At 36.8% G+C, this 26,724-nt stretch overlaps 1 protein-coding gene and 5 long non-coding RNA genes across 6 annotated transcripts; 1 reads left to right on the top strand and 5 right to left on the bottom strand.

The window, feature by feature from the left end:
- Window positions 1-1,312: 1,312 nt before the first annotated feature.
- On the top strand, window positions 1,313-4,239 carry LOC145062658 (uncharacterized). The gene is made up of 5 exons (XR_013687651.1): window positions 1,313-2,319; window positions 2,430-2,590; window positions 2,689-2,970; window positions 3,187-3,245; window positions 3,350-4,239. It is a non-coding gene; the product is annotated as an uncharacterized LOC145062658 (long non-coding RNA).
- An 11,648-nt stretch (window positions 4,240-15,887) lies between these two features.
- Window positions 15,888-17,411, bottom strand: LOC145063231 (uncharacterized). The gene is made up of 3 exons (XR_013687884.1): window positions 17,220-17,411; window positions 17,054-17,121; window positions 15,888-16,134 (listed from the first exon to the last, which is right to left on the bottom strand). It is a non-coding gene; the product is annotated as an uncharacterized LOC145063231 (long non-coding RNA).
- A 208-nt stretch (window positions 17,412-17,619) lies between these two features.
- Window positions 17,620-18,728, bottom strand: LOC145063149 (uncharacterized). The gene is made up of 3 exons (XR_013687858.1): window positions 18,629-18,728; window positions 18,041-18,501; window positions 17,620-17,970 (listed from the first exon to the last, which is right to left on the bottom strand). It is a non-coding gene; the product is annotated as an uncharacterized LOC145063149 (long non-coding RNA).
- Window positions 18,729-18,822: 94 nt separating this feature from the next.
- LOC145062088 (uncharacterized) lies at window positions 18,823-20,044 on the bottom strand. The gene is made up of 3 exons (XR_013687422.1): window positions 19,326-20,044; window positions 19,199-19,237; window positions 18,823-18,879 (listed from the first exon to the last, which is right to left on the bottom strand). It is a non-coding gene; the product is annotated as an uncharacterized LOC145062088 (long non-coding RNA).
- Window positions 20,045-20,667: 623 nt separating this feature from the next.
- Window positions 20,668-21,627, bottom strand: LOC145064570 (phosphoglycolate phosphatase 1A, chloroplastic-like). Its single transcript, XM_079011991.1, has 5 exons — window positions 21,496-21,627; window positions 21,343-21,395; window positions 21,143-21,240; window positions 20,928-21,027; window positions 20,668-20,818 (listed from the first exon to the last, which is right to left on the bottom strand). The coding sequence occupies exons 1-5, from the start codon at window positions 21,625-21,627 to the stop codon at window positions 20,704-20,706; spliced, it is 498 nt and encodes a 165-aa protein (XP_078868117.1). The 3' UTR covers window positions 20,668-20,703.
- Window positions 21,628-22,059: 432 nt separating this feature from the next.
- LOC145062779 (uncharacterized) lies at window positions 22,060-23,580 on the bottom strand. Its single transcript, XR_013687723.1, has 4 exons — window positions 23,254-23,580; window positions 22,969-23,163; window positions 22,629-22,874; window positions 22,060-22,531 (listed from the first exon to the last, which is right to left on the bottom strand). It is a non-coding gene; the product is annotated as an uncharacterized LOC145062779 (long non-coding RNA).
- Window positions 23,581-26,724: the final 3,144 nt, after the last annotated feature.

Genomic DNA, 26,724 nt, shown 5'->3' with positions numbered 1-26,724 from the left:
TCTAAACATGTTGAAGTGATTCAAATATGGAACATAATATAGACCATCTATGAGTTTAATATTCAGCCATATAACTAGATTGGGAATGAACGTTCTGGACATGGAGATGAATTATGACTCACCAATATCAATTATATAAAAATGGTTGTGTACATGTAAGGTGACAAAGAAAGATGATGACTAAAAAGAGGCAAAAAAAGGATAAATAAAAGGCAGATGAAGAATCAACTAATAGAGCCAAAAAAGAAAGACTTTGACTAAGAAATGTTGACCTAAATATAACAAAACAACAATATATCATTCAATTGGTTGAATTTCCGTTGTTTGTATGCCTAAGATCATTTAAGATAATCAAAGAAGTACCTTTCAAAGTTCAATTTACGTGATATGATGGTTTAGATCAACTTTTATATTTGAAACTATTAATTAGACTATGTAATTATCTTGTAGATATCATTGTAATCCTACAGAAACTTTCACAAGATTTTCGTTGTTGTAACCTGAACCAATGATTGGTTGTTTTTTATTCTGCCCCCCTTTTTGGTATTTTCAGGGAAGAGCCTATTGACCCATTCCGCTATTTTGCAATTTGAAGATTAAATGCAGCACAAAGTTCAGGCCATCAAAGCCCAACTTCTAAATACTTCTGCAGAAGGGCAGAGGAATTTGGTGATCAAATTCAGTGGTTTGGTTAGAGATAGAAATTGATGTGAATATATCCTTCCATTAAAATTGAGTTTTATATTGATTGCCATTGCTGAATTTGAATATTCTTCCATAAATGTTGTCTACTTTAATACTTTTGATGGTGAGAAAATATACAATCAACACAAATTCAATGTGCATGTTGTTGCGCACATTGTTTTCTATTTTCATACAAGTTTTTTGGTTCGAGTAATTAGGGTAAAGCACATTGAAATCTTTCAAGAACCTCTCCTATCATGAAAGCCACTGATGTTGCCTCAGGAGCCACTACAAGAATAAGTACTTATAGGGACGAGATCTGTAGGGACGACAATTGTCGTTGCTATAGGCTCCCTATAGGGACGACATGTCGTCCCAATAGAGTTCGACCATCTTTTTTTGACTTTTGAAGCTACAGCGACAACTAATCGTTTCAATATGTTAAAGCGGGAAAAAAATGGGTTTGGCGCGTTCTTGTTCACTTGTGGATAACTATTGACACGATTTGTCATCCCCATGCCAAATATATATATATATATATATATATATATATATATATATATATATATATATATATATATATTATCGATTTAACTAGAAAATGGAAAACGGCGTCGTTTAGTTGAGGCTATGCGGACGACTTATCGTCCCCATAGGGTTCAGTTAAGAGAATCCCTTTCCCTTGGTGGTCTCCGATCTTCTTTGTTTCTCTCTCAGGAAGTTATTTGCTCACATCATTTGTCAACACTTGAATCATCTCCATTTCTCATTCGTTCAAGGTTTTTAGAGCTCAAGCAAATCTCCATTCTTCTTTACTGATTCGTTCAAGCTCATGCGCATCTCTAATTTTTCTATGTTTTTTGTTCCTTCTTCTTCGTCCCTAACTTGTGATTTTCTATAGTTTCACAGTTTCTCTCACATGAGGCCATTTGCTCACATCGATAAGCAAATCACCATCTCCTTTTCTCGTTCCTCACCATAGTTTTTGCGATTAAAAGGAAATTTGATTTCTAATGACTGACAACCTCATTTTGATGTTGAGGAAGAATATCGAGATATTGAGCCACATCAAGGTCCTGAATAGAATTGGCATCTGTTTAAGCAACATCTGCGATTAATCAGGTTGCTCTCAACTCTATGTAAGAGTAGACATTTATAAATTTCTGAATTGGTGCTTGTGATATTGGAATTATAACTAATACTCTAACTGGAATCATGACTAAATTTGTTTAAGTTAACTTGTTCTTGTTGATAGGGTTGTCAATTTGGTACTTCATTTTGTTAATTTTGTTTTGTTGATTTACTTATTCTTCAAATTCTTATGATCCTATCTGCAACTCCATAAATTAATTTCCGGTTTTAGTCTCGAATTATAACTTTCACTGTTATGTTTTACTGGATTGTAACCTCAAATTGTTGTGACTATGGTTTGATTGAAAGCTCAAATTGTTGTCCATTCTTTCATCTATTATTTGGTATATAACAGGTTGTTGCTGTTATCAAGTCCTGTACTTAATATGCCAAATTATGTTTATGTAAGTTAAATTTTAGTTACATATGCAGTTTCTGGTACTATTCATCATAAAGTGCTAACCGAGGGTGAACTTGGGAAGGGTATTTTTGATACTCCATAAGGTATGTTGTGTTTATAGTTATCCATATCTTCATACTTGTACAACATCAAATCCTAGTTTTGGGAATCTTTTTAAATTTATAAATTTACACCGGCTTATTTTTTTATCTAGGTTTCTGTGTTTTCTCCTTCACGATCATCTTATTATCTTAACACTAGAAAGAAGAGATGGGGCTCCTGTCATTATCATATATGGAAATTTTCCGGTAGTGCATACGAGACAATTTTATGTTTGGTCTTGGTGGATCCTTTACAAAGACACATGTTTTGCAGGTATACGTGATTAATTAAAAGTTCGTTCAAGTGTATTGTAGCTTATACCAACTTTACAGATCATAATTCATCAATATTTGACCTAGATTTTGTTATAGTCGAGCAGATTTTAGCAAGGAACCTGCATTTACTTAGATGAGAACATTATCTGATGAAGCAAAGAGGAGTATACAAAAGTCAAAAGCCCTTTTCTGTAATGGCTATGATTTCATGAGCTTCCTGCAAATTTGATTACTCATGCCCTTGAGTATGCTGTTGAAGTTGGAACATCAGTCTTTTTTTGACCAAAGGGGAAGTCTCTTGCTATTGGGACACTTGAAGAACAAGAAGCACTTGCTAAGTTGCTGAGGTTTAGTGATGTTCTTCTAACTTCAAAGGAGGTTTGCATCACATTCACATCTATTAAAATTAAAATTGAAGTTTTCTATCTTCCCTCTTAATAACAAAATTTTAATTATCAGTTATCACCTTCTGTTATGCATGTGGCGGATGTAAGCATAATAATAATAATAATAATAATCATCTATTTCATGATATCCATACATACATAAACATAATTATATTTTAAATAATGGATTTATTATGATGTTGTACAGTTCTGGGGGAATTCAAAGTTGTCACTGGATTTGGAGGGACTTCATAACTTAAACACACGGTATGAATTATGATGAAACTATATTTGATATTATTAATCATTTAATATTTAATATTATTATTATTATTATTATTATTATTATATCGGATGGAATGGAATTGTAGGTTGTTGAGGTTTTAGAGAGAACCAAGTTGGAATGGAAAGAAGAAAATAAAGCAACTCTGGTAATCAAGTTCAATTCCAATTCCGACCTATCAGCTATCGGCTGGAATATTCTGAACGTATTATATGGGCTCTACTTTTTTTTGTCTCAACAATATCATTTTGTTCATAAATCTGATACTTGAAACTCAAAAAATCTTTTCTGCAAGCATGTGTTTTTGTGAATATTTTTGAAGCTCATATGGTTTTGGTTACTTATGTTTGTCTTCATTTTGAGATGCTTTTCATACCTTCTCTCTCATTCAGGGGATAATTGAACTAATGGTGTTATGGCTTATTAATGTTTGCATTTAGAATTCAGATTACTATTTCCTATTTAGCAATTTTGTGATGCAAACAAAAACAGGGAAATTAAAGAGGGAAATAGCAGCTGTATGGGCATACCTATAGAGACGACATGTCGTCTCTATAGGTGCATCAACCACGACGAGCTGCTGTCGCTATAGGGTAAGAACTGTCGATTGCATCTCTATCTATAGAAACCACCTGTTGTCTCTATAGCTATATCTATGGGAACGACATGTTGTCTCTATAGTTGTATCCATGGCGCCAACATGTTGTTTTAATAGATGAAGCTATAGAGACGACTTGTCGTCTCTATAGATACAACTATAGAGACCAGCAACTTGTAGCGACGAACCAGAATCGGACGACATGTCGTCTATAAAGGCAACTTATTGCGACGATATTTTTAGTGACGACCGAAAGGATCTGTTGCGACGGGGCTATGGAGACGAAAGCTATAGAGACGACTTGTCGTCCCAAACACCTATAGAGACGACTTTTGAACCTATAGGGACGACAATTTTCGTCTCTATAGGTCCCTTTTCTTGTAGTGAGCGCTGGATGCACGTTGTTAAATTTCCCTGAATGCCAATGGATAAAAATTTGTTGCTAAATTTACCCTAAGATACTAAAAGATGAAAATTAAATCGGTTAACTATCAGTGACGATAATGTGTCACACTAAAGGATCACACTTTTGTCATTTTTGAGACAAACTAGCGATGGAAATCCGGCTCTAATAATTAGTGACTGATTGTAAATTATAAAACACCAAGTTCACCTGCTACGACTTTCTAAGGGTCTCGCTGCCAACAAAGAAACGCTAGAATACAAGGTTGCTGGTGTTTTGTGAGGGATTTCTTGTGGTTTAATTTGATGATTGTAAGTATTTGAAACTTGAGATACACATACAGAGAACTTCTGACCCTTATATGATTTGTTTGTCTTCTAAACTAAATTTTTAAAGTTTACTTATTTGACTAGTTAAAAATAAAAATATAACACTCATTGATTTCTCAAAATATGTAAATGAAAATGGTCTAATTAAAAGTTTGTATTATAAAAATTACTAGATTATAACCCGCGTTAAACGCAAGAAACACATGATAATTAAAAAAGAAAATTGATGGGAAACAGATGAAAATAAACATAAACTTCTAAATCAAAACAAATTACTTGTCTTACAAATACAAAAGCAAACAATAAAAACTAATGAAAAAAATCTTCAAACTTAAATGTCAAATAATGATGAATGTCTTAAACTTATTTGAGTTTTTCCATTGTTGGGATCTTCCAGCAACAACATCTTTCAAAGAAGACCATTCAAATGATTCGGTGGTGGTAACAATCTCAATAGGCTGCTTAACCGAAATGGTTGTTGGCGGTAACAATCTCAAATGATTCACTGGTGGTAAGATAGTATGTTTGATTTTATCCACAATAATATGATAACTGTAAAACAAAAAACAATAAGCAAAAAAGAGCATCATTAATGTAAAATAAATACTAAATGTAGAAATAAATTCATCTGTTACCTGTTTGATGTTAAAAAAAAATTTCCAATCGAGCAGTGATTGTATTAACAGCAGTGAACTTTGAAATTTCATAACCATCAAGTTTGTTCTTCAAATTATTATTTGAAATTTGAATTTTGAATGCCAACTTTTTATCCAAAAGTACATTCAAAGCAAATAGATAAATATCCATATTACCCTCCTAAAAAAATGAACGGTTATAAAAATAAATAAACAAAAAGTTAAAATTAGTTTTGTGTAAATAAAGTCAATATCAATAACCTCATTAAAATTTTCAAGCAAACCGGTAAAGTCTTGTATTCTAATGGTAATTTTGAAACTAAAACCATTGATATAAATAAATTTAGTAATATAAACTTAGAAAGTTTAAACAAAATTATAATAATATGTATAAAAGAACTATTGAAAACCTTGAAATAACAAATATCTCTTTGTTCATGCAAGTTGAAGTATAACAATCAAAACTTTCTTTATCTTGAAGTTGATCCTCATGCATTAAAACGACTTTTATAGCTTTCTGTTGATATTTAGTATAAGCAAAATATTACCATTCTGCATGAGCACACACATGTTTAATTGTACCTACAACAATCAATGTTTTTTCCTGCAAAATGTTAATGTAACTTTATATTATATAATAAAAAAAGTATAATTAAATATTAATATAAAACTAATCCAAAAAGTATTTCACATAATATAAATTTTATAAATGAAAGTTACGTATATAAACCTCATATACATATTGGAGATCAGCAATATTCTAGAAATCAAACTTATGAATGAAGTCTTCATTTTCAAAGTAGATGGTGGACGACGGAGGAAGAAGAGGTGCTAAAATTAGCAATCGTGTTTTGGGCCATATATTTTTTTGTGAAAAAAAAATGATTCTTTCAAGTTAATGGTTTAGGAAGTATAATCATAAAATTGGAGTTATTTAAAAAAAATCAAATTATGCATGTGACCTTATATTGTGATTAAGGGTGATTGAAAGAGACATTCATAGGTAACATTTTTAATAAAATCCAGTATTTATTCATATTATATGTTTTGTGTATTTGATTATATGGAAATAGATTATTGGTTAGTTAGTTAAAAAAAATATGTATTTTTAAGGATATGATGATAAATAAGAAATAATACAAATCATGTATTATTATGAATGCTTTTTAAGTTTAAAAGAAAAAGGAATAAAAGGATAGCAAATGTACTTGTGGAGAATAAGACGACGATGAGAGGTTTTTAGGTTTTGATATTTTTTTTATACTTTTAATTAAAACTTTCTAAGTTTAATAGTAATCGAAATCTTATCAATGCTAATAGGGTTTAACAGATTGATGGTTTTGGATTTTAGAAGCCCAAATTCTTTCATGAAGTTCAAGTACAGGAATAAGTAAGTGTAATAAAATAGAAATAAAATTTAAAGAAAAACTATCACAAATTATAATAAAATAAAAATAAAACATAAGAATTAGGAAAAGTTAACATCCATAATAAGATATTCATTGCATAGACTAAAGTTATTATTAAAATTAATAAACACATTTACACAAACACATTTGGGATTGAAATGAATAATGCACCTAATTCATGTTATATAAGCTTGGATCAGAAAAAATTGTAGTCTAGGGCAGTAAAACAACAATGGAGATCTGATAGATTTCATAAACATAAAAATAATATTGTTTATTAAAATTTAATAAAATGGAAATAAAATGTAAAGAAAAAGCATCAAAAAATGTAATAAAATAGAAATAAAACGGAAGAATAAAAATCGAAAAACATCCATATTGAAACGACCCAAAAATCACGACTAAAAATTTCTTTTAAAACATTACTAAAAATGGATTTATAAACAACGTATCATAAGTCAAACATAACTTTTGAGTATTAAATTCAAAACATAATAGCATTATCAGAGTCAAACATTCCTAGGCTAACTGACTATGGTGTGTGCTCTGCAATCTTCCCGAGCTCCTCTTTTGAAAACCGAGTACCTGAAACCAAAACTGAAAACCATAAGCACGAAGCTTAGTGAGCTCCCCCAATCTACCACATATCGCACAAAAACATATAAAGCACATATTGGGCCTTTCCCACTGCATCGGACCGAAGTCCGGACTAACGGGGCCTTGCCCCTACATCGAACCGAAGTCCGAAGCTGACATCGGACCGAAGTCCGAAGCTAACTGACTGGAGCCTTGCCCCCTCCATCGGACCGAAGTCCGAAGCTGACTGTCTGGGACCTTGTCCCCTCCATCGGACCGAAGTCCGAAGCTAACTGTCTGGGACCTTGTCCCCTCCATCGGACCGAAGTCCGAAGCTAACTGAACACAGCATATCATAACATATCAACTGGCATAAACTCACATATACTACATACTACATCGGGCCGTAGCCCGGAACACATAACACATAAATCCTGTTTGAGCCACGAAGGCATCAAACATACTAACTACTGTATCAGATCAACATCTGAAACTACTGCTAGCTAAACGGGCCGGCATTGTGGCCTTAGACCCGTTCCTACTGGAAGGAAACTCACCTGAACTGCTGAGCCCTGCTGATAAACCTCTGGCTGCTACTCGACAATCCCCTAAACCGCTGCTCCTCTAGCTCTCCGAGCTATCAATATACATATAACACTTAGTCTGACAGTCAACTAAGTCAACTCTGGTCAAAGTCAACCTTCCAGGTCAACCCTACTCGCCGAGTCTTCCTAAAGACTCGCCGAGTTCATAAGCTCAGGGTCTTTCTTATTCGCGACCCGACTCGCCGAGTCAGTCCATGACTCGCCGAGTCCAACTAGTTCCAAGTCCTGTCCTGCCCAACTCGCTGAGTCACCACCCGACTCACTGATTCGAGTCTCAACTCAAAGGGTTTAGGGTTTCGCGATCTGACTCGCCGAGTCCAAGACAATCTTCAACCAACTCGTCGAGTTGCTCGTCCAACTCGCCGAGTCCATGCCTAACTTCAACCGACTCGACGAGCTGTTCATCCTACTCGTCGAGTTCCTCCTCATCTTCAAGCTACTCGCCGAGTCCACTCAAAGGACTCGCCGAGTCTATCCAGTCCTCAATCCATGCAGTGGCTTTTCGAGCCAAACAAAACTTCCAACTCATAGATCCGTACTTCTAGGGCCTATTCCCCACGTAAAGTGGCAAACTTTACGTGTAGATTGAGAGATCTATGCTCAAAACACACTAAACTAGGGTTTATGGCAAACATGCTTCTTCAACATACCAAGGGTTGATACTTTAGGGGATTCAAGACCAAAACCAACATGGATCTGAGGTAGCAACCTCATATCTGAACCTCCAACTCGAATTGGTTACATATTATACCAACAATGACCAAAACTCACACATAAGAATAGATCTAGATGCAAAGGGAGTCCAAGCAACAGCTTATTACCTCCAATTGGTCTGAAATGACTCCACAATCCCAGATCTACAGTCCCTTCTTGCACCTCCAAGGTCTTTCTTCCTCCTCCAAGCTTTAGTGCATTCTTCAAGGCAAGATCTAGCTCAAAAACGGATATGGCGGCTAGGGTTTGGTGTTTTGGGGTAGAGAGGCAGTAAAGGAACCCTAGGAAAGAGAATGAGACGCTTAAATAGGCTCCAAGTCCCGGATTTAGGGTTTTCCTCGATCAGACCCAACTCGTCGAGTCTCCTTGGCCGACTCGCCGAGTCGGTCGCTTCCACCACAACCCGGATCCCGCTCGGACTCGCCGAGTCCCTCCATGGACTCGCCGAGTCTCCCCTAAACTTGAGGTTTTCTTTCTTTTCTTGGCTTTCCAAACTTTGGGGTGTTACAACTCTCCCCACTTAAACTAAACTTCATCCTCGAAGTTTGCTATGATCAACTGCCTGCGAACTGCCTCCAATTCTCTGTCTGGAAAATCTAACACCCTTTTGTCCGTCACTCCAGCCACTCACCATGCCGATCATTACCGTTGGAACATACTGAATCCTTCTCTTTTCCATAATTTCCTCAACGTTACTTCCTCCGACTGAAAATCCTGCTACCTCCCATCCGCCTACCGGATGCACTGAGACTACTCTGGTCTAACCAATCTCCCGATATCTGAGTTACCGGACTCCCACTGGTCACTACACTTCATCGCAAACTCCTAGTCTCTTCTAGCGACTCCTGAAGATACTTCGACTATCTATAACTGTTCTATCCATTCTGCCGCTCATACTGAAACGATGCTGCTAGAACCAACTTGCTTTTATCCCACCTGATTACTCATCTCCTACTAACTCGAGCTTCCCTCCTGAATGAAAAGCTACCTGCCTAGCTATCCTTACAGATCACTTATACTCGGCAAAAGGCTCAACTGATCCTGCTGAGAGGGACTTGCCATTTCCAAATCAACCAACTATATCGTCAGCACTTGCATTCCAACGCAAATACAATACTGACCCAAAACCCTGAAACCTTCCAAACACTGAACTACCTGCAATACTGAACATGCCTGAAACACTAAACTGCCTGAAACGCTGAACCGACTGAAACGCTGAACGGCCTGAAACACTGAACTGGCTGAAACACTGAGCTGCCTGAAACACTGAACTGACTGAAACATTGAGCTGCCTGAAACACTGAGCTGCCTGACACACTGAACTGGCTGAAACACTAAGCTGCCTGAAACACTGAACTGGCTGAAACACTGAGCTGCCTGAAACACTGAACTGGCTGAAACACAGAGCTGCCTGAAACACTGAGCTGCCTGACACACTGAACTGGCTGAAACACTGAGCTGCCTGAAACACTGAACTGGCTGAAACACTGAGCTCCAACCCAACTGTGGAGTCAAGGGACTCCTCACTTAGTCGCTTCCACGACTTCTGAACGAAATCTTCCTCTAGGACTAGTTTCCACTAGTTATCCTGTCACTGTGGCTCTAGCAACCTTCCGATCCAACCGATCGGGTCCATACGTCACATCCTGACATCATCAATTCCACGACTAACAACATGATGGCTCCCAGACTGACGGTAGCCCGCAACATACCCGAACCCCAACGGTCCACTGCTACTCTGATCTCATAACTGATGTGACGATCTATAGCCCAAATTGCTGACTTAGCCATAACTGATCCATTTGGGAAATCTGAAATCTAACCCGTGGATTCCCATATCCTCACTGTTGCACCCGAACTGGTGGGTACAACTGCTTTCCCGCGTCTAACACGCGCTCATGCTACCTACCAATCTGATAAAAGGCTGCGACTACGCTCGCGGACTTACAACTCTCTAATACTATCTGGCTGCTAGTGGATGCTACGGCTACCCCCGCAGACTTACAACACCACTACTACTATCTGACTGCTAGTGAATGCTACGGCTACCCCCACAGACTTACAACACTACTACTGCCATCTGACTGCTAGTGAATGCTACGGCTACCCACGCAGACTTACAACACTACTACTGCCATCTGACTGCTAGTGAATGCTACGGCTACCCACGCAGACTTACAACACTACTACTGCTATCTGACTGCTAGTGAATGCTACGGCTACCCCCGCAGACTTACAACACTACTACTATCTCGAGAACATCCTGACTATCCCTAGTCCTGCTAGTGATTCCTCATCCCGATTTCTAAAAAAAACAGCCCTTAGTCTTCGAATACTGTATCAACCTTAACATCTTATATCCTTGATATTCTTAGCGCTTCGTCGAGGAATTCTTCGGCTTGGTTCCCAAACCAACCGTCTACTAATCCGGATACAAGAAGCTATTGTTGGGAAGTTTCCAACCTCCCAACTCCTGAATCTACGCAACCTGCATGCTGCCTCAGACACTGGCTACTAATACGAAAACATCTCTTGTTACCCGTTCTCAGGATCTTCATTCCGACTCTCATGCGTCCGACAGGTGGTCCTCCAATCCTGGATTCCCAACCAGCTTCTAACCATCTCGATTACATGAACTAACTGCTGGGAAAAGTTCTCGAACTCCCAATTCTGAACTTCTCAATCCATCCATCACTGTGCTACTACCATTTCTTCTCAGAGGCCGCGCACTCATTCTGAGTCTACGAGACTCTTATCCATGTATCCCCGGAGGGTTCTCCCCCACTTCGATCCTGCTTACCCCTTGCTGCTTCACACTCAAAAGAGATCCTGATCTTCACCACCATTCTGGAACATCTACTGGGGAACCCAAGCCCGCCAGGTAGGAATTTAACCAATCCATCCCAATCACTAACCACTCCGAACTAGCGAAACGAACCAAATCTCTCTCAACCATGCTACAGTTACTGCATCCTCCAAAACCTTCTCCATAAGAGCACATCCCCTAACTACCAACCAATTATCCGAGGTATGCAAATGGCATATAACATAATCACAAGCAAGCCACACTAAAATACAACACTTATACCACAAATTGATGCAGAACCATAACAATATAATCATGACATAAGCTGACAGAAAAACAAAAGTTACGTACCTTCATTATTCAGTGCTGCTCGAATCCCTGCTGAAATCTACCGGAAAACTCGGCTCTGAGCCGTAGGCACCCTTGCCCGGCCTCGACAACTGCTGGCGGTACTTGAAGTCCCAAGGGCAGGAGCTGGCACCTGCCCTGCTGGATACAAACTCGGACAGTGGGCCTTCTTGTGGCCCCTCTGACTGCAATGGAAACACGTCGGATCAAGTCCCTGGGCGATGGTAACAACACAGTCTCTGCTAAAATGACCAATCTGGCCGCACTTGAAACACCCAGCATCGCCACCACTTCTACGCCTACACACACCCATGTGCGTCCTTCCGCACTTCCCGCATCGACTGTGGCTCTGATAGTTCCTCGCCCTCAAATCCGAACCCTTGGGCCTCTTTCCCGAATCTGAGGCTACATGAGTCTCATCCGCCTTCCTCTTCCTTTCCGATTCCCTGCCCGCCGACTGGGCAACAGCTGTCTGATCCTGGAGCCTCTCGATCAATCGATCAGTGATCCTCACGACCATGTCGGGCAGATCCTCGCGAATGGCTCGCGAAACTTCCTCAACTATCCAATCATCCAAAGGTCTCTCTTGAAGACAGGATGCCCGACTCACTCCTGTCCCCTGATGGCAGAAACTAGAAATGGGATCTCCCTCCCTGATGGATCCCTGAACTCCATAAGATTCGGGGCCTAGAAGAGCCCCAAACTGCCCTGAAACTATCCCGGCCTTAAAGGCCTCAAGATGACTGTCCATGAGCTCCACAATGGCCTCTCTAACTAAACCGAAAATCACTGGAGTCTGATCAATGATGTTGCGCATAATCTCTGCGGAAATGAAATCCCTCATTTGATCATCAAGCTGCCCGGCTCTGAAGCCCGAGCCAGACCCCTCGTCGACACCTGAACTGCTAACTGGTATCTCGCACAACGTCACCATGCTGAAAATATAACAAAATCCTAATCAATTTTCATACTACTGCTGAGGGATCTCTCACATACTCTACTAGTTCCTTGGTTTTGCCTCGGCCCCTCTTGAATCGAGTACGGATCCTCTGCTTTTAGTAGTATGGGCCCCTACTACCTTCCACATCTATCCGTACTTTCCTCAAGAGTTACCTCAACTCCACCAAATCCCCTTTCCTCTACTACTAATCTCTGCTGCTCTCATCCCAGGCTTGCCCTAGGGAACTTCTGACTCTACTCAAACCAGTCCTCAGCTGCTGAAGGCCTCATTGTAATGCAAATTAGCCACCACCTGAATACCATCACATGTAATGAGGCTCGGATAATCCTTCGAGTAAAAGTCTCGTCCCTACCACGGTTGGACTCAAACGAGAGCTGCGCAGTAGGGCCAAATCCAGCACTCTGAGATTATTCAACCCTGCTCACATGTGATGTGACGTATTCACCTAATGGCTAACTCCCACCACTCAGAGTCCCACAAAGCACAAAGCAAGCAGCATTCGGATAAAGGAAACATACTCAGGCAAAACTATTCTCATAACGAGAAACTACACTAGCATACAATGCTAAGCTCGTGCTACCAGGCATAACCTAAACAGGCTATCCTACTGCTGTCTACTCAATACTAGCATGCAATTCTCATAAAGCTGAACACATAAAGCAGGCACATAAGGCATCATCCTAGATCCTTAGTCCTATTCTAGCATGCTGTTCTACTGAAGCTGGAACCGAAACTGAAACTGAAACTGATACTGATAATCATAATATAACTTGTATGGGTAAATTGGGAGTACTTACTTGAGCTCGGCTGATTGCATGCACCACACCCTTTTCTCTTTTCAAAACTCTTTTTTCTTTTTCTAAAAATTGTATTCTTTTCTCAAAATTCTTTTGTAACTACGATTTTTCTTTTGAAAACTATATACCACTTCCTTAGTTTGAGTTCAGACACACTCAGGAGTGCGCCCGAATCCCTCAAACCAAGTCTCTGATACCAACTTGAAACGACCCAAAAATCACGACTAAAAATTTCTTTTAAAACATTACTAAAAATGGATTTATAAACAACGTATCATAAGTCAAACATAACTTTTGAGTATTAAATTCAAAACATAATAGCATTATCAGAGTCAAACATTCCCAGGCTAACTGACTATGGTGTGTGCTCTGCAATCTTCCCGAGCTCCTCTTTTGAAAACCGAGTACCTGAAACCAAAACTAAAAACCGTAAGCACGAAGCTTAGTGAGCTCCCCCAATCTACCACATATCGCACAAAAACATATAAAGCACATATTGGGCCTTTCCCACTGCATCGGACCGAAGTCCGGACTAACGGGGCCTTGCCCCCTACATCGAACCGAAGTCCGAAGCTAACTGACTGGGGCCTTGCCCCCTCCATCGGACCGAAGTCCGAAGCTGACATCGGACCGAAGTCCGAAGCTAACTGACTGGAGCCTTGCCCCCTCCATCGGACCGAAGTCCGAAGCTGACTGTCTGGGACCTTGTCCCCTCCATCGGACCGAAGTCCGAAGCTAACTGTCTGGGACCTTGTCCCCTCCATCGGACCGAAGTCCGAAGCTAACTGTCTGGGACCTTGTCCCCTCCATCGGACCGAAGTCCGAAGCTAACTGAACACAGCATATCATAACATATCAACTGGCATAAACTCACATATACTACATACTACATCGGGCCGTAGCCCGGAACACATAACACATAAATCCTGTTTGAGCCACAAAGGCATCAAACATACTAACTACTGTATCAGATCAACATCTGAAACTACTGCTAGCTAAACGGGCCGGCATTGTGGCCTTAGACTCGTTCCTACTGGAAGGAAACTCACCTGAACTGCTGAGCCCTGCTGATAAACCTCTGGCTGCTACTCGACAATCCCCTAAACCGCTGCTCCTCTAGCTCTCCGAGCTATCAATATACATATAACACTTAGTCTGACAGTCAACTAAGTCAACTCTGGTCAAAGTCAACCTTCCAGGTCAACCCTACTCGCCGAGTCTTCCTAAAGACTCGCCGAGTTCATAAGCTCAGGGTCTTTCTTATTCGCGACCCGACTCGCCGAGTCAGTCCATGACTCGCCGAGTCCAACTAGTTCCAAGTCCTGTCCTGCCCAACTCGCTGAGTCACCACCCGACTCACTGATTCGAGTCTCAACTCAAAGGGTTTAGGGTTTCGCGATCTGATTCGCCGAGTCCAAGACAATCTTCAACCAACTCGTCGAGTTGCTCGTCCAACTCGCCGAGTCCATGCCTAACTTCAACCGACTCGACGAGCTGTTCATCCTACTCGTCGAGTTCCTCCTCATCTTCAAGCTACTCGCCGAGTCCACTCAAAGGACTCGTCGAGTCTATCCAGTCCTCAATCCATGCAGTGGCTTTTCGAGCCAAACAAAACTTCCAACTCATAGATCCGTACTTCTAGGGCCTATTCCCCACGTAAAGTGGCAAACTTTACGTGTAGATTGAGAGATCTATGCTCAAAACACACTAAACTAGGGTTTATGGCAAACATGCTTCTTCAACATACCAAGGGCTGATACTTTAGGGGATTCAAGACCAAAACCAACATGGATCTGAGGTAGCAACCTCAGATCTGAACCTCCAACTCGAATTGGTTACATATTATACCAACAATGACCAAAACTCACACATAAGAATAGATCTAGATGCAAAGGGAGTCCAAGCAATAGCTTATTACCTCCAATTGGTCTGAAATGACTCCACAATCCCAGATCTACAGTCCCTTCTTGCACCTCCAAGGTCTTTCTTCCTCCTCCAAGCTTTAGTGCATTCTTCAAGGCAAGATCTAGCTCAAAAACGGATATGGCGGCTAGGGTTTGGTGTTCTGGGGTAGAGAGGCAGTAAAGGAACCCTAGGAAAGAGAATGAGACGTTTAAATAGGCTCCAAGTCCCGGATTTAGGGTTTTCCTCGATCAGACCCAACTCGTCGAGTCTCCTTGGCCGACTCGCCGAGTCGGTCGCTTCCACCACAACCCGGATCCCGCTCGGGCTCGTCGAGTCCCTCCATGGACTCGCCGAGTCTCCCCTAAACTTGAGGTTTTCTTTCTTTTCTTGGCTTTCCAAACTTTGGGGTGTTACACATATTTTTCTGCAACATATTTGAAGCAATTATAATACCCTTTTCAGGAAAAAATACATAAAATCTGAAGTATTAACATAAAATTTTAACAATCTAAATAATAAAGTATTTAGAAACATGACACATTTAATCTTCCAAAAAATCGACATACAGATGCTCACTTAAATAATAAAGTTTTCCAGAAACAGGACCTGCCAGTCAATTAAAATCATGTCTACGCTCCCGACTATTTTAGGATTTTTCTTATAGGTCTGCTTCTCAAGCAAGACGACTCTAACACGTATGTTTCAAGATTCTTTGGATGCATAGATTTCAGCAACCTTATCAAACACGACTTGATCCACATTGTTAGTTGTCATGGAATACAATTATCTGCAATGAAAGGAGATAATTAGTTAGAGAGAAAATTGATTTGGAATAGGGATGTCAAAAAGTCTCGTGGGACCCCGATCCCGTGGGGGCCACGTCCCATATGGGGGCATTTACTAAAAAAAATCGGGGATTGGGGCGGGGGCCCCGTGAATAAATTATATATATTGACATATATTAATCATATAAGTATAATAAACAATAACATGGTTTTTACGTACAAAAATTCCACAAAAACATGTTTTTAAGTAGTTTGTAACATGTAAAATTATGCTATAAATAACTATTTGTTAACCAAAAAAATAGTTTATTTTAGCCCAAATAATAACTCCTTTTAGCCCAAATAAGATATCTCAAAATCAATCGGGGGCAGAGGAATAGGGGCGCGAGCTTATGTAAGAAGGGGAATTCGGGGGCAGGGGTGGGGTGGAAAAGGTGGACATTTCGGGGGCAGGGGCGGGGATGGGAGAACGGGAAAATTTTGCGGGCAGGGGTGGGGGATGCAATCAATCCCCGTCCCGTTTGCCCCCATTGACATTCCTAATTTGGAATGAAAAATTGTAGACCCTATATTTATAGGGAAATATAAAATTGGTTAATGATGATATGAAATAAAGATTTTTGAATGTAATATAATTTACATACTTAAAATATGTATTAAGTATGGTATGATATCGAAAATAAGATCAATATAACATGTCAAATATAATTACAATAATAGATAAAATCATACCTAATTTAAGATAATAATTACCATATAAAAAAACTATAAATTTGAAAATTTTGTAGGATAAGAAAACAATATAATAAATATATAAGATTTCAATAAATCAAATCATGGATTTAGTATTTGATGTTATTTTTTACTGACTTTTGTTGATTAGTTTAAAAGATAAAGTACAAGGGTTAAAAGAAAATATACTTGACTTGCTAGGGACTTATGTTGCATGAAGATGTCTACGTGTCATCAACTTGAGCAACAAACAAATACTGCAGTGAAGTTCAAAAGAGAAGAAAAAAAACTAAATAAATAAATAAATAATCGCATGATAAATATAAAAAAAAAAAAAACAAAAAGAAATGCTTACTATTTTATCATTAGAAGACATTGCTTTGTTTGTGATATCAAAATCTTTAAAAGTAAAACAGAAATAGAGAAAATGTGATAATAAGCTGGATAATCATGGTTGAATCTTGAGTGCAAAAGTAAAACAGAAATAACAATCAAACCTTAGGGAGCATTTCCTGTAATTTGCAATCTTGAGCTATGGAATCGGGGATTCCGTTAGGTAATGATGTCAACCCTCCAATCAATAAAGTCGATGCCACCGGAAACAACTGTGTGTGTGTGTATATATATATATATATATATATATATATATATATATATATATATATATATATATATATGTATATATATATATATATATATATATATATATATATATATATATATATATATATATATATAACAATTGTTTAGTAATTGAAAGAAAAAAGATAACACAAAATATAATATATATAATATATGGAGATAAGTAGTGATCACTTATAGTGCTTGTTTCAAATTTGTTTAGTTGAAATGGGGAAGGACTTATAGCTACCACTTAGTAGGTCTACTGCATCTTGAAAAACACACCAAATAATAATAATGTTAATATTAATAATCATGAAAAAAATGAAGAATTGTTTTCTATGATGAGGGCATACGTCGTTTTACACACACAAGATATTGAGAAACTTGCCTGGCGAACTCCATTTTGGAAATTATTTAAATAATATCTTGAAAGGGCATTCATCCCATCTTTGATTAATCCGGATACAGTCTGTTTCCCATATCTTAAAAAAACATCATGAATGAGAATGGAAACATCATAAATTTTAATATTATTATCATTATTGTTATTACCTGATAGTGTCCCCTTTTAGAGCATTGGTTCCAGAATACTCAAGGCTGATTTCATCACCTTGATCCACCTAACTATTCCAAAAGTTTGAACATAATTTATACATACATCACTATAACCATACATAACTCAATAGAAAAAAGGTCGTTACAAGTTCTAAAAATCTCAAGATCTTCATCAGCTGGGAAACTATAAATGCTTTTTGATTGTGTTAGGGCACACATCCGCTGCAATTGTTGATTCAAAGATATCCTTGCAAGATAACTCTACAACAATAAATAAATATAAAAAAAATACCAATTTTACATTTTTACCCTTTAGGGCTTGAAGAATGTCAAGGACATTCACGTCTTTTGGTAATACATGGGTAACGTTTGTGTGGTCAAGGCAGTCAATGCAGTTGGATCGGATGATTCCTTTCTACTCTGCTAGCAACTCTCCTTTTGTGGTTTGGTGGAAGAATCTGCTGAGCTTGAACAATGAATATTATAAATGGTTTTATGGAAGAAAAAAACCATTATAGCTCCATTTCAAAGGAAACTATTTCAAGTGACAAAATTGTAAATAGTGTAGTTAATTTTTGCTAATACCCCTGCTTTTCAAAGTCATCGGCTATTTCATCATACAAAAGTTTCAAATTCTCAAAATTTTGGTTGCCACATCGTTGATGGAAATCAAATGAGACATATCTGAATCAATAATAAGCTCACATTAAAATTGAAATCAAATGATATAACTTATTAAATCCTAAGACATGAATAAAGATCAAAGAATCACCTAACATCAGGAAGTTTCCATGTCTTTGCATAAGATCATGAAAGGGGCGTTTCACAACCATGGGCTGCATCCAGTTAAACACAAGGTTAAATGTTGTTTATAAGTAAAAAAAAGATCAGTTAAATGTTCTTCAAATGAAATGTAAAAAAAATAATAAAATAAATACACCGGTGTCTTATTTAAAAATAGATGATAAGGGTATTTTGGTATTTTTTTTCAAAAACAGAAGAGTTAATTGAATTTTAAAACCAATGTCAACATTTTCATTGAATTTTGTCTCAATTATAAAACGCCACAAAAATAAAAAAAAAAATAAAAAAATAAGTCTATACAATAAGTGGAGTCTTGAGGGTAAAGTTGTCATTTACTATAGTTTAACTAACCTCCAAGAATTGAGTCATTGACACACCATTCTGGACTATCTGAAAGCCAAACAAAACAAATGCAAACAATTAACACAAAATTCAAATGTTTTTTTTAGATAAATTTTAAGAAAAAGTCAAAGCTCACATAATTGACAAAAATGTCAAAAGCTTCTGCAACAAGGTATGTCAAAGTTGTTCCTGTATCAACAATGGTTCATTGGTTATCTGATGTGGCGAAAGCAGTTGGGTGAATGGTCAACTTTTGACCGTTGACCGAAATACTTTATAGATCAAGATTGTAATGAGGCCTGAAAGATCAAGATAATATAAGATTACAATATACGAAATTAACAATTACACTTCTATTGTGGTTTCTAATTGTATAATCGAAATTAAAGTTGCAAATATTGATATTTCCTAAAATATCCTTCAGTAATACGTACTGTGATGGGACAAGGTAGTTCTCAGGTTTAAGAATCATGGAAGCACCACCAGCAAAGGTTAAAAAAACCTTAGAAAAAAATCTCATTTATGCTGTTTATAAGTCAAAAAAAGATCAATTAAATGTTCTTGAAATGAAATGAAATAAAAAAAACTAATAAATTTTATAAACTGGTGTCTTATTTAAAAATAGATGATAAGGGTATTTTGGTATTTTTGCAAAACAGAAGAGTTAAATGAATTTTAAAACCAATCTCAACAGTTTCAATGAATTTTGTCTCAATTATAAAACTCCACGAGAATAATAAAAAGTCTATACAATAAGTAGAGTCTTGAGGGTAAAATTGTCATTTATTATAGTTTAACTAACCTCCAAAAACTGACACACCTTTCCTGGACTTTCTGAAAGCGAAACAAAACAAACACAAAATTCAAATGATTTTTTAAAGAAATTTTAAGAAAAAAGTCAAACTTTACAGAATTGACAAAAGGGTCAAAAGCTTCTGCAACAAGGTATGTCAAAGTTTTTCATGTATCAACAATGGTTCCTTGGTTATCTGATGTGGCAAAAGCAATCTGGTCAAACCATCAAACATGTGTGCAAAAAAAAGCATAATTAAAATCAAAAGAAAAAAAATAGATTGGGTGTGTACATGCCGACTTATATGATTAATTACAGAATATTAACATAGAATCTTTCTCTTCATGACTATATCAGTGGAATCAAAACCACATAAAGCTACCTACATAGTAAACTCAAACACAATGGTTTAAACATATGAATAAAAAAGAATCAGGTTGAGAAATCCAAAAGATGAAATGAAATCCATGAATTAAAATAAGTACCTGCACATCAGACTTGATAAAATCCAGATTGAATTTCTTGCGGAAACTATCATGTGATATAATAGTTATAATTAGAAGAAGAATCAATGTTAAGGTTCTAATGCCCTAATAGCAAACACTAATTTCAGTGATTATTTATTGAGGAACAAAACAATTTTGTGATATCTTTCATCATTGTAAATGCGTAAAAGCTAAGCTTGAGGAAGCGATTCAGAAATGCGTAAAAATATGTGTAATTATATATCACCTGAGAGAACAAGAAGAGTTTTGCATCCACCATTTTGCCCAAAAAGAATATCAGTGTCTAATCTATCATCAACCATACATATCTGCGACTTGGTGATTCCAAATCTGTTTTTCACATAAGAATTTTTCCAGATTATTAAACAAACCGTCTGAATGAGAGAAACTAAATGACCATTTTACCCTTACATTAAGTAAAAAAGAAATATCATCTTACTTGTTTGCCAAGTAATCCATCATGAATGTTGAAGGTTTCCCAACAGTAAGTGGCTCACGTTGAGTAGATCCAACAAGAGCCCCAACCATAGAACCACCACCTAAAACCACATTTATATTATATCCTATTTATTAATATTAAATATTATTTAAATATTTTTTAGTTAAATTAGAAAAAAAAAAAAAAAAAAAAAAAAAAAAAAAAAAAAGTTAAACCTGCCCATTCTTGTGCATCTATAAGATGAGTTACAGCATGACGGTTTGTAGCAAGGAAAAGACACCCTGGATTTTCACGAACACACAGTGTCCCATACCTTACAAATCAAAACAATTTTAAAAAAAATTGGAAATGTTTCAGTTTATTTTAATAAAGAGTAATGCATAATTAGATTAATTATTTAAAAAAAAGAACTTACTGAACTTTGTAGTAGTTAAAGTAACGATCAAACCCAACCACAACAGCACCAACCTATACATTTCAGAAAACAACATTTAAAAAAAAAAGTTCTGAAGTTTAATATTATCTAACTAAATTTATAATTTACAAAAAAGAAATAATAAAAGCATACATCTTTGTCATGTTCCATCAAATACCCAGGCTTGAGCTCTATCTTTTTTCCACCATCTTCCTGTAAAAAGAAAAATGTAACTTCACTTGATGCTGAAAATAACAAAGACCCAAAGAAGGGTAGTTTCGTCATTTTACATACCGGACCCCGAGGTATGAAAATCCTGCTAGCTCAAGCTTTATCAATATCCCTTCTTCACCAATCACATAAATTTGGACAATTTTTAAATTAATATATTAGATGTTCCTGGTTCTTTTCAATTATGATGATCATTATTTCAAGAAAATAGTTATGAGTTATGACATATCATTACATATTTGAATTGGAAATTTAATAAAATGTCAGCTTGATATAAGAAGGAAAAAAGTTGACTAACCTAATTTTGAAACACCAATTACAAAATTCATCTCCCTTTTGTGGTTAGAGATTCCAACTTGCTCCACCTTGAAACACCAATACCTACTCATTGACAACATATAGAAACAAAATATTATTCCTGAAAGTCGTAATAAAAAAAATAGATATAAAATGAAAACAATATACTTAATTAATATTTAACACCATGAACATTCATTTCATCTCCATCACCTGTCATACAAGAGTGACACATCTCACACATCTAAGCTTTGAAAAAAGAAGCCAATGCCCTTCAATGTAAATTTACCTGCTGGAACAAGACTAAACCTGCACCAATAATCAGGGCTTTCAAGCATTTCCCCTGAAACATCTCCCCAAATGATGCTTCATTTTCCTAACTGATATAAGATAATTCAACAATAGTCTCTTCAACTTCTTCAGATGCTGAGTCATCCATGGCTTCTTCACCTCTAAGCGTACGTAAGCAATATATCATGTATTCACGTAGGTCCCGCATATCTCCTTTTCTTTGTATTACACGTAGGTGAATCCATCTTGGCAAAGCAGGCAGCCACCACATTCCAATAACCATAACCACTCCAAAAGGAGTACCGGTTGCATACATATATCGCCAACCACCTTTCACATCAACCAACAGGCTTCCAACCACATAACCTAACTGCAATAAGATGAACATATTTGATTTGATGGAATGGAATGATAAACAAAAGTGATATTTTATAATGAAAGATCCCAGAGAAAGATGAACTACTTACAACCATTCCTGACACAATGAAAATTTCTTTCAAGGATATCAATCGACCTCTTATTTGACATACAACTTTCGGTCAACTGCCCCAAAGGCTCCAGCAACACCACCTGCCGCCCCACTTGTGGCAGTAGACCGAACAAAATTCTTCTCAGCCTTTGAAGGATTCACCATCACAGGCTGCCCGAGAAGTAAATGACGAGAAAGGGCAATTTCCATTGGCACAGACATTGCATCATAAAACTCAATGTACCTAAAATTCACCAAAATTAAAATACAAACTTTTACATCTTCATGTGTAGAAATAGAAGACATTTAAAAAGGGAGATACAAACATAGTAACACACCTGACTCCTTTTGATTTGCTTGAATACCTATCCATGATCAATCTCACATATCTTACTTAATTACAAAAGCAAATATAATGTAAGCAAGTTTTAAAACTAAATAATAATTAACAATACTTATTGTATTTAGTTATTTACCTTTCTTGCTTTAGAAAAGAACTCGTAAACATCCCATTCAATTGCCTTCAATGGCATCTAAACAATAAAAAAATATCCATGTCAACACAAGAGTTGATAAAAATATAAACTTTCTTTAGAATTTAGTAACATAACAGTTTTATAAACCTGGTAAGCAAAAACGGTTCTTTGATTCCTTTCAAGGTCTGCTTCTCCCAAATAGAGAAAAGAACATTCTTCTAGGTTTTCATAAACTTCCGGTGAATTTGGGTGGAGAGTTGATGGGGAATCGGGAACGAAGGGTGGAAAATTGTTGATGGTCGACGCGGTGCCCCTCAGGAATTCATGGGGTTACGCATAGGACCGATTCCATATCAGCAGAAGTAGAACGCACAGGATCGATTAAATGTATACATGAAATCAATGGGGTTATGCATATTGGCAGAAGGAAGGGGTTAGGGTTCATATCTATTGAGTTTCATGGGGAGATGATTGTTTAGAGAGAAAACATAAGAATGAAATTAGGAATGAATCGTAAGAAGGAAGTTTGATTTGGGAGGCGCGTGTATTTTTTTGCGTGCAATCAAGGGTTGTTGTTTCTTCATTGAAGAATTTAAGGTTTTGTTTTAGTAATATTTAGAGATTAACAAAAACTAGTGGATGCTCTAAGGTCTAAAACCAGGGAGGGGGGGGGGGGGGGGGGGGGGGTTGAAGTATTGATGTTAAAGGCATAATCTAATATTGTTGAAGTATCTGATGTTGGTGTTCATTGACATGTCTAAGCCCTTGTTTTTCTTTTTTCTTTAAGTCCTGAACTGATAAAATGTGTTTAATCAATAATGATATATGAATAAATAAAGTTTTATCAATATAAATATCGGTTTTCGCCTTCATTGAATTAATGCACTATTAGAATTTAAATAAATGACTATTATACCATTTGTATGAAATAACAAAAAAGCCATATATTTAATAACCGTTATAAACTAAAAGAATACATTTTCACATTAAATATTTTTACAAAGTTATATGATTTTAAAAATAACATGGTAACTGTGTCGGTGTTATTTTAGAATAAAACTCTAACATTAAATCTTCATGGATTATTTAAAGAGTAAAAAGAACAATTATTCTTATATAATAGTTCAAATCCCTTTGTAGTTATTATAAAAGATAGATCATGTTTGACATTATTATATATGAAGATATTACTGATTTTAATTGGTTTAATAAAGTATAAGAGAGGGATATATATATATATATATATATATATATATATATATATATATATATATATATATATATAAAATAGTGAAAGTCCAAAGATTTTGGATGTAATCAAACTACGGGGTTGAAGTTTAAGAATTTTAGGCCAATTACAATTTAAATATGACACAAACCGATATAGTATTATGGAGTTAGGTACATAAGCTTATGTAAGGTTGTTAGGTATATTCACTTTACTCATATATATATATATATATATATATATATATATATATATATATATATATATATATATATATATATATATATATATATAATAGTTTTAAGTCTCGTGAATTGTCATAAAACAAATTAATTAAAAGAATAAAACAAATTAACTAAAAAGGGCCAAATGCAAAATTATAAAATTGAGGGGTTATGCATATACCTTTTGAAAACCAATACAGTAAGAAAAACTAACATCTAAAGTTAGAGGGGTCAAAACTGTAACTTCTAAAAAGCAATAAGCTAAACTTTTAAACGGAAGAGAAGAAGACTTGAACCCTGAAACAAACGCACCTAGGCAACCGTTTAAGCCATATGAAGTACATAAATAATACGATTAATTTGTATAAAACAATATATATTTAGATATAAAATATATATAATTTGGTTGAAATCGAACCCTATTTTTCTTGGGGCCGTGTGCGGATGCACGCTTTGCACACCCTTAGGGTCGGCCTGTAAATATGGTTTTGAGTAGTGGTTTAAGAGAACTAGGTATCAATGATGGTATCTAGACTTAAACCTAGACATTGATGTTATATAGTAACTAAGTGAGTACTTATACGGGATATAGATCTTTAGGGGATACCTAGGTTTAGATAGGCGATTGTGAATAGGATGTGTTTTAATCAAGGTTCTAAATAACGTTATGCGGTGATTTGGCGGCAATGTCAAGCCTTAATCTTTTACGAGTCGTGGAGAGTCACGTCGTTTGTAAGGCATGACTTAAGGCGGAAATTTTGTATATAATTAATAATTCTATATATATTTTCTACTATCATTCATTTATATATATATATATATATATATATATATATATGTGTGTGTGTGTGTGTGTGTGTATGACTTAAGGCGGAATTTTGTTAAAGCTCGATGTGGAGTACAAGCCCTGGAGCCATGGCGTGCCACGAAGAGCTTTTTAGAACCTTGGTTTTAATACTCTTTACTCGTGTACACCATTCAAAAAAATTGGCGGCGGTGATGTTGTTAGCCACACTCAAACATAACCCAATGTTGGAGAAAACAATATCGATCTGAATTTAAGTGAGGATGAGATGCCATAGTCTACCCGTGGTGAACGGTAATGAAACAACTCACAGCTTTTGTGCAACAAACCTTTGAACAAAACAAGCAAGACACATGAATGAGTAAGGAATAAAGAAATAGGTGATACTTCGAGACCCAAATCTGTATGAGTTTCATTCAAAACCTAATATATTAGTGGTGCTAAACCACACTTTGGATGGTGCAACGTCGAATAGACTAATCATATATGTTTATGTTGTAGTGAGGTGGGCCACATTCGTACTAGTCGCCCATGAAAGGATTGTGCTTATTATTTATGTGGATTCTCGGGTCATCGACAAGGCGACAACTTGAGTACCCCCATATTAAACGTGATAAAAGCAAAGCGCCCATATAAAGACCGGTGGTAGGTAGTACCTTGAATAAAAAGGAAGTGGCACCCAAGGCACGTGCTCGAGCTTTTCTGTAGCACCTGGTTCCTGGTATGTAAGATTTATCTGAGTATTTTGTATTATTGGCCTTGGACTCGGCGAGTTGGAGGCCCGACTCGCCAAGTAGAAAGGGGACTTGGGACGCGGTTAAGTTGGCGACTTGGCGAGTCCATATTATGGACTCGGCGAGTCCGCGCTGTCTGATGAAACCCTAATTTCCAAGGGTTTGCACCCTATTTAAACCAACCATTTGCGCCCCAACTCCGCCCCCTTCACCCTCAGAAGCTCTCCACACATTCTAGCCCTTGTTCTTGTGAGTTTGAGGCTTTTTAGTGTGTTTTCTTGAAGATTTTGGGAAGGAAGAGGAGTAGATCAAGAGGAAGGGAAGGAAGCCAAGCATCTTCGTGTTCTCTCAGTAATTTCTTGGAGGTATAACTCGTTTTCCCTCTGTTTCTATGCTTATTACTCCATTAAAGTCCTTCTTGAACCATGTCCCAAGCTTGGTTGTGCATTGTTGGTTGATTCAAGTTGTTAGCCTTTAGATCTAGACCCTATTCAGTCCCTGGAGCTTGGAACTACTGCCTTTATGGAGTCATATTGCACACAAGCCCTAGATCTACCCCTTTTGGTGCACTTTGAGCCTTAGAACCTTTATTGGTGATTATCTACACGTAAAGTTGGAAACTTTACG

This window comes from Lactuca serriola, chromosome 7 (assembly GCF_051521515.1).
Source record: "Lactuca serriola cultivar US96UC23 chromosome 7, Lser_US96UC23_V15, whole genome shotgun sequence".
In the NCBI taxonomy this organism is placed as follows: Eukaryota; Viridiplantae; Streptophyta; class Magnoliopsida; order Asterales; family Asteraceae; genus Lactuca; species Lactuca serriola.
This window is presented reverse-complemented; position numbering and strand designations above follow the sequence as displayed.

What these genes read in the sequence shown, in the direction of transcription:
- LOC145064570 (XM_079011991.1), bottom strand. Translation starts at nt 21,627, where the DNA reads ATGACGAAACTACCCTTCTTTGGGTCTTTGTTATTTTCAGCATCAAGT. An exon ending in TTTAACTACTACAAAGTTCA is followed by an intron (nt 21,241 to 21,342) that starts GTAAGTTCTTTT and finishes TTGATTTGTAAG; the next exon opens with GTATGGGACACTGTGTGTTC. An exon ending in AGATGCACAAGAATGGGCAG is followed by an intron (nt 21,028 to 21,142) that starts GTTTAACTTTTT and finishes ATGTGGTTTTAG; the next exon opens with GTGGTGGTTCTATGGTTGGG.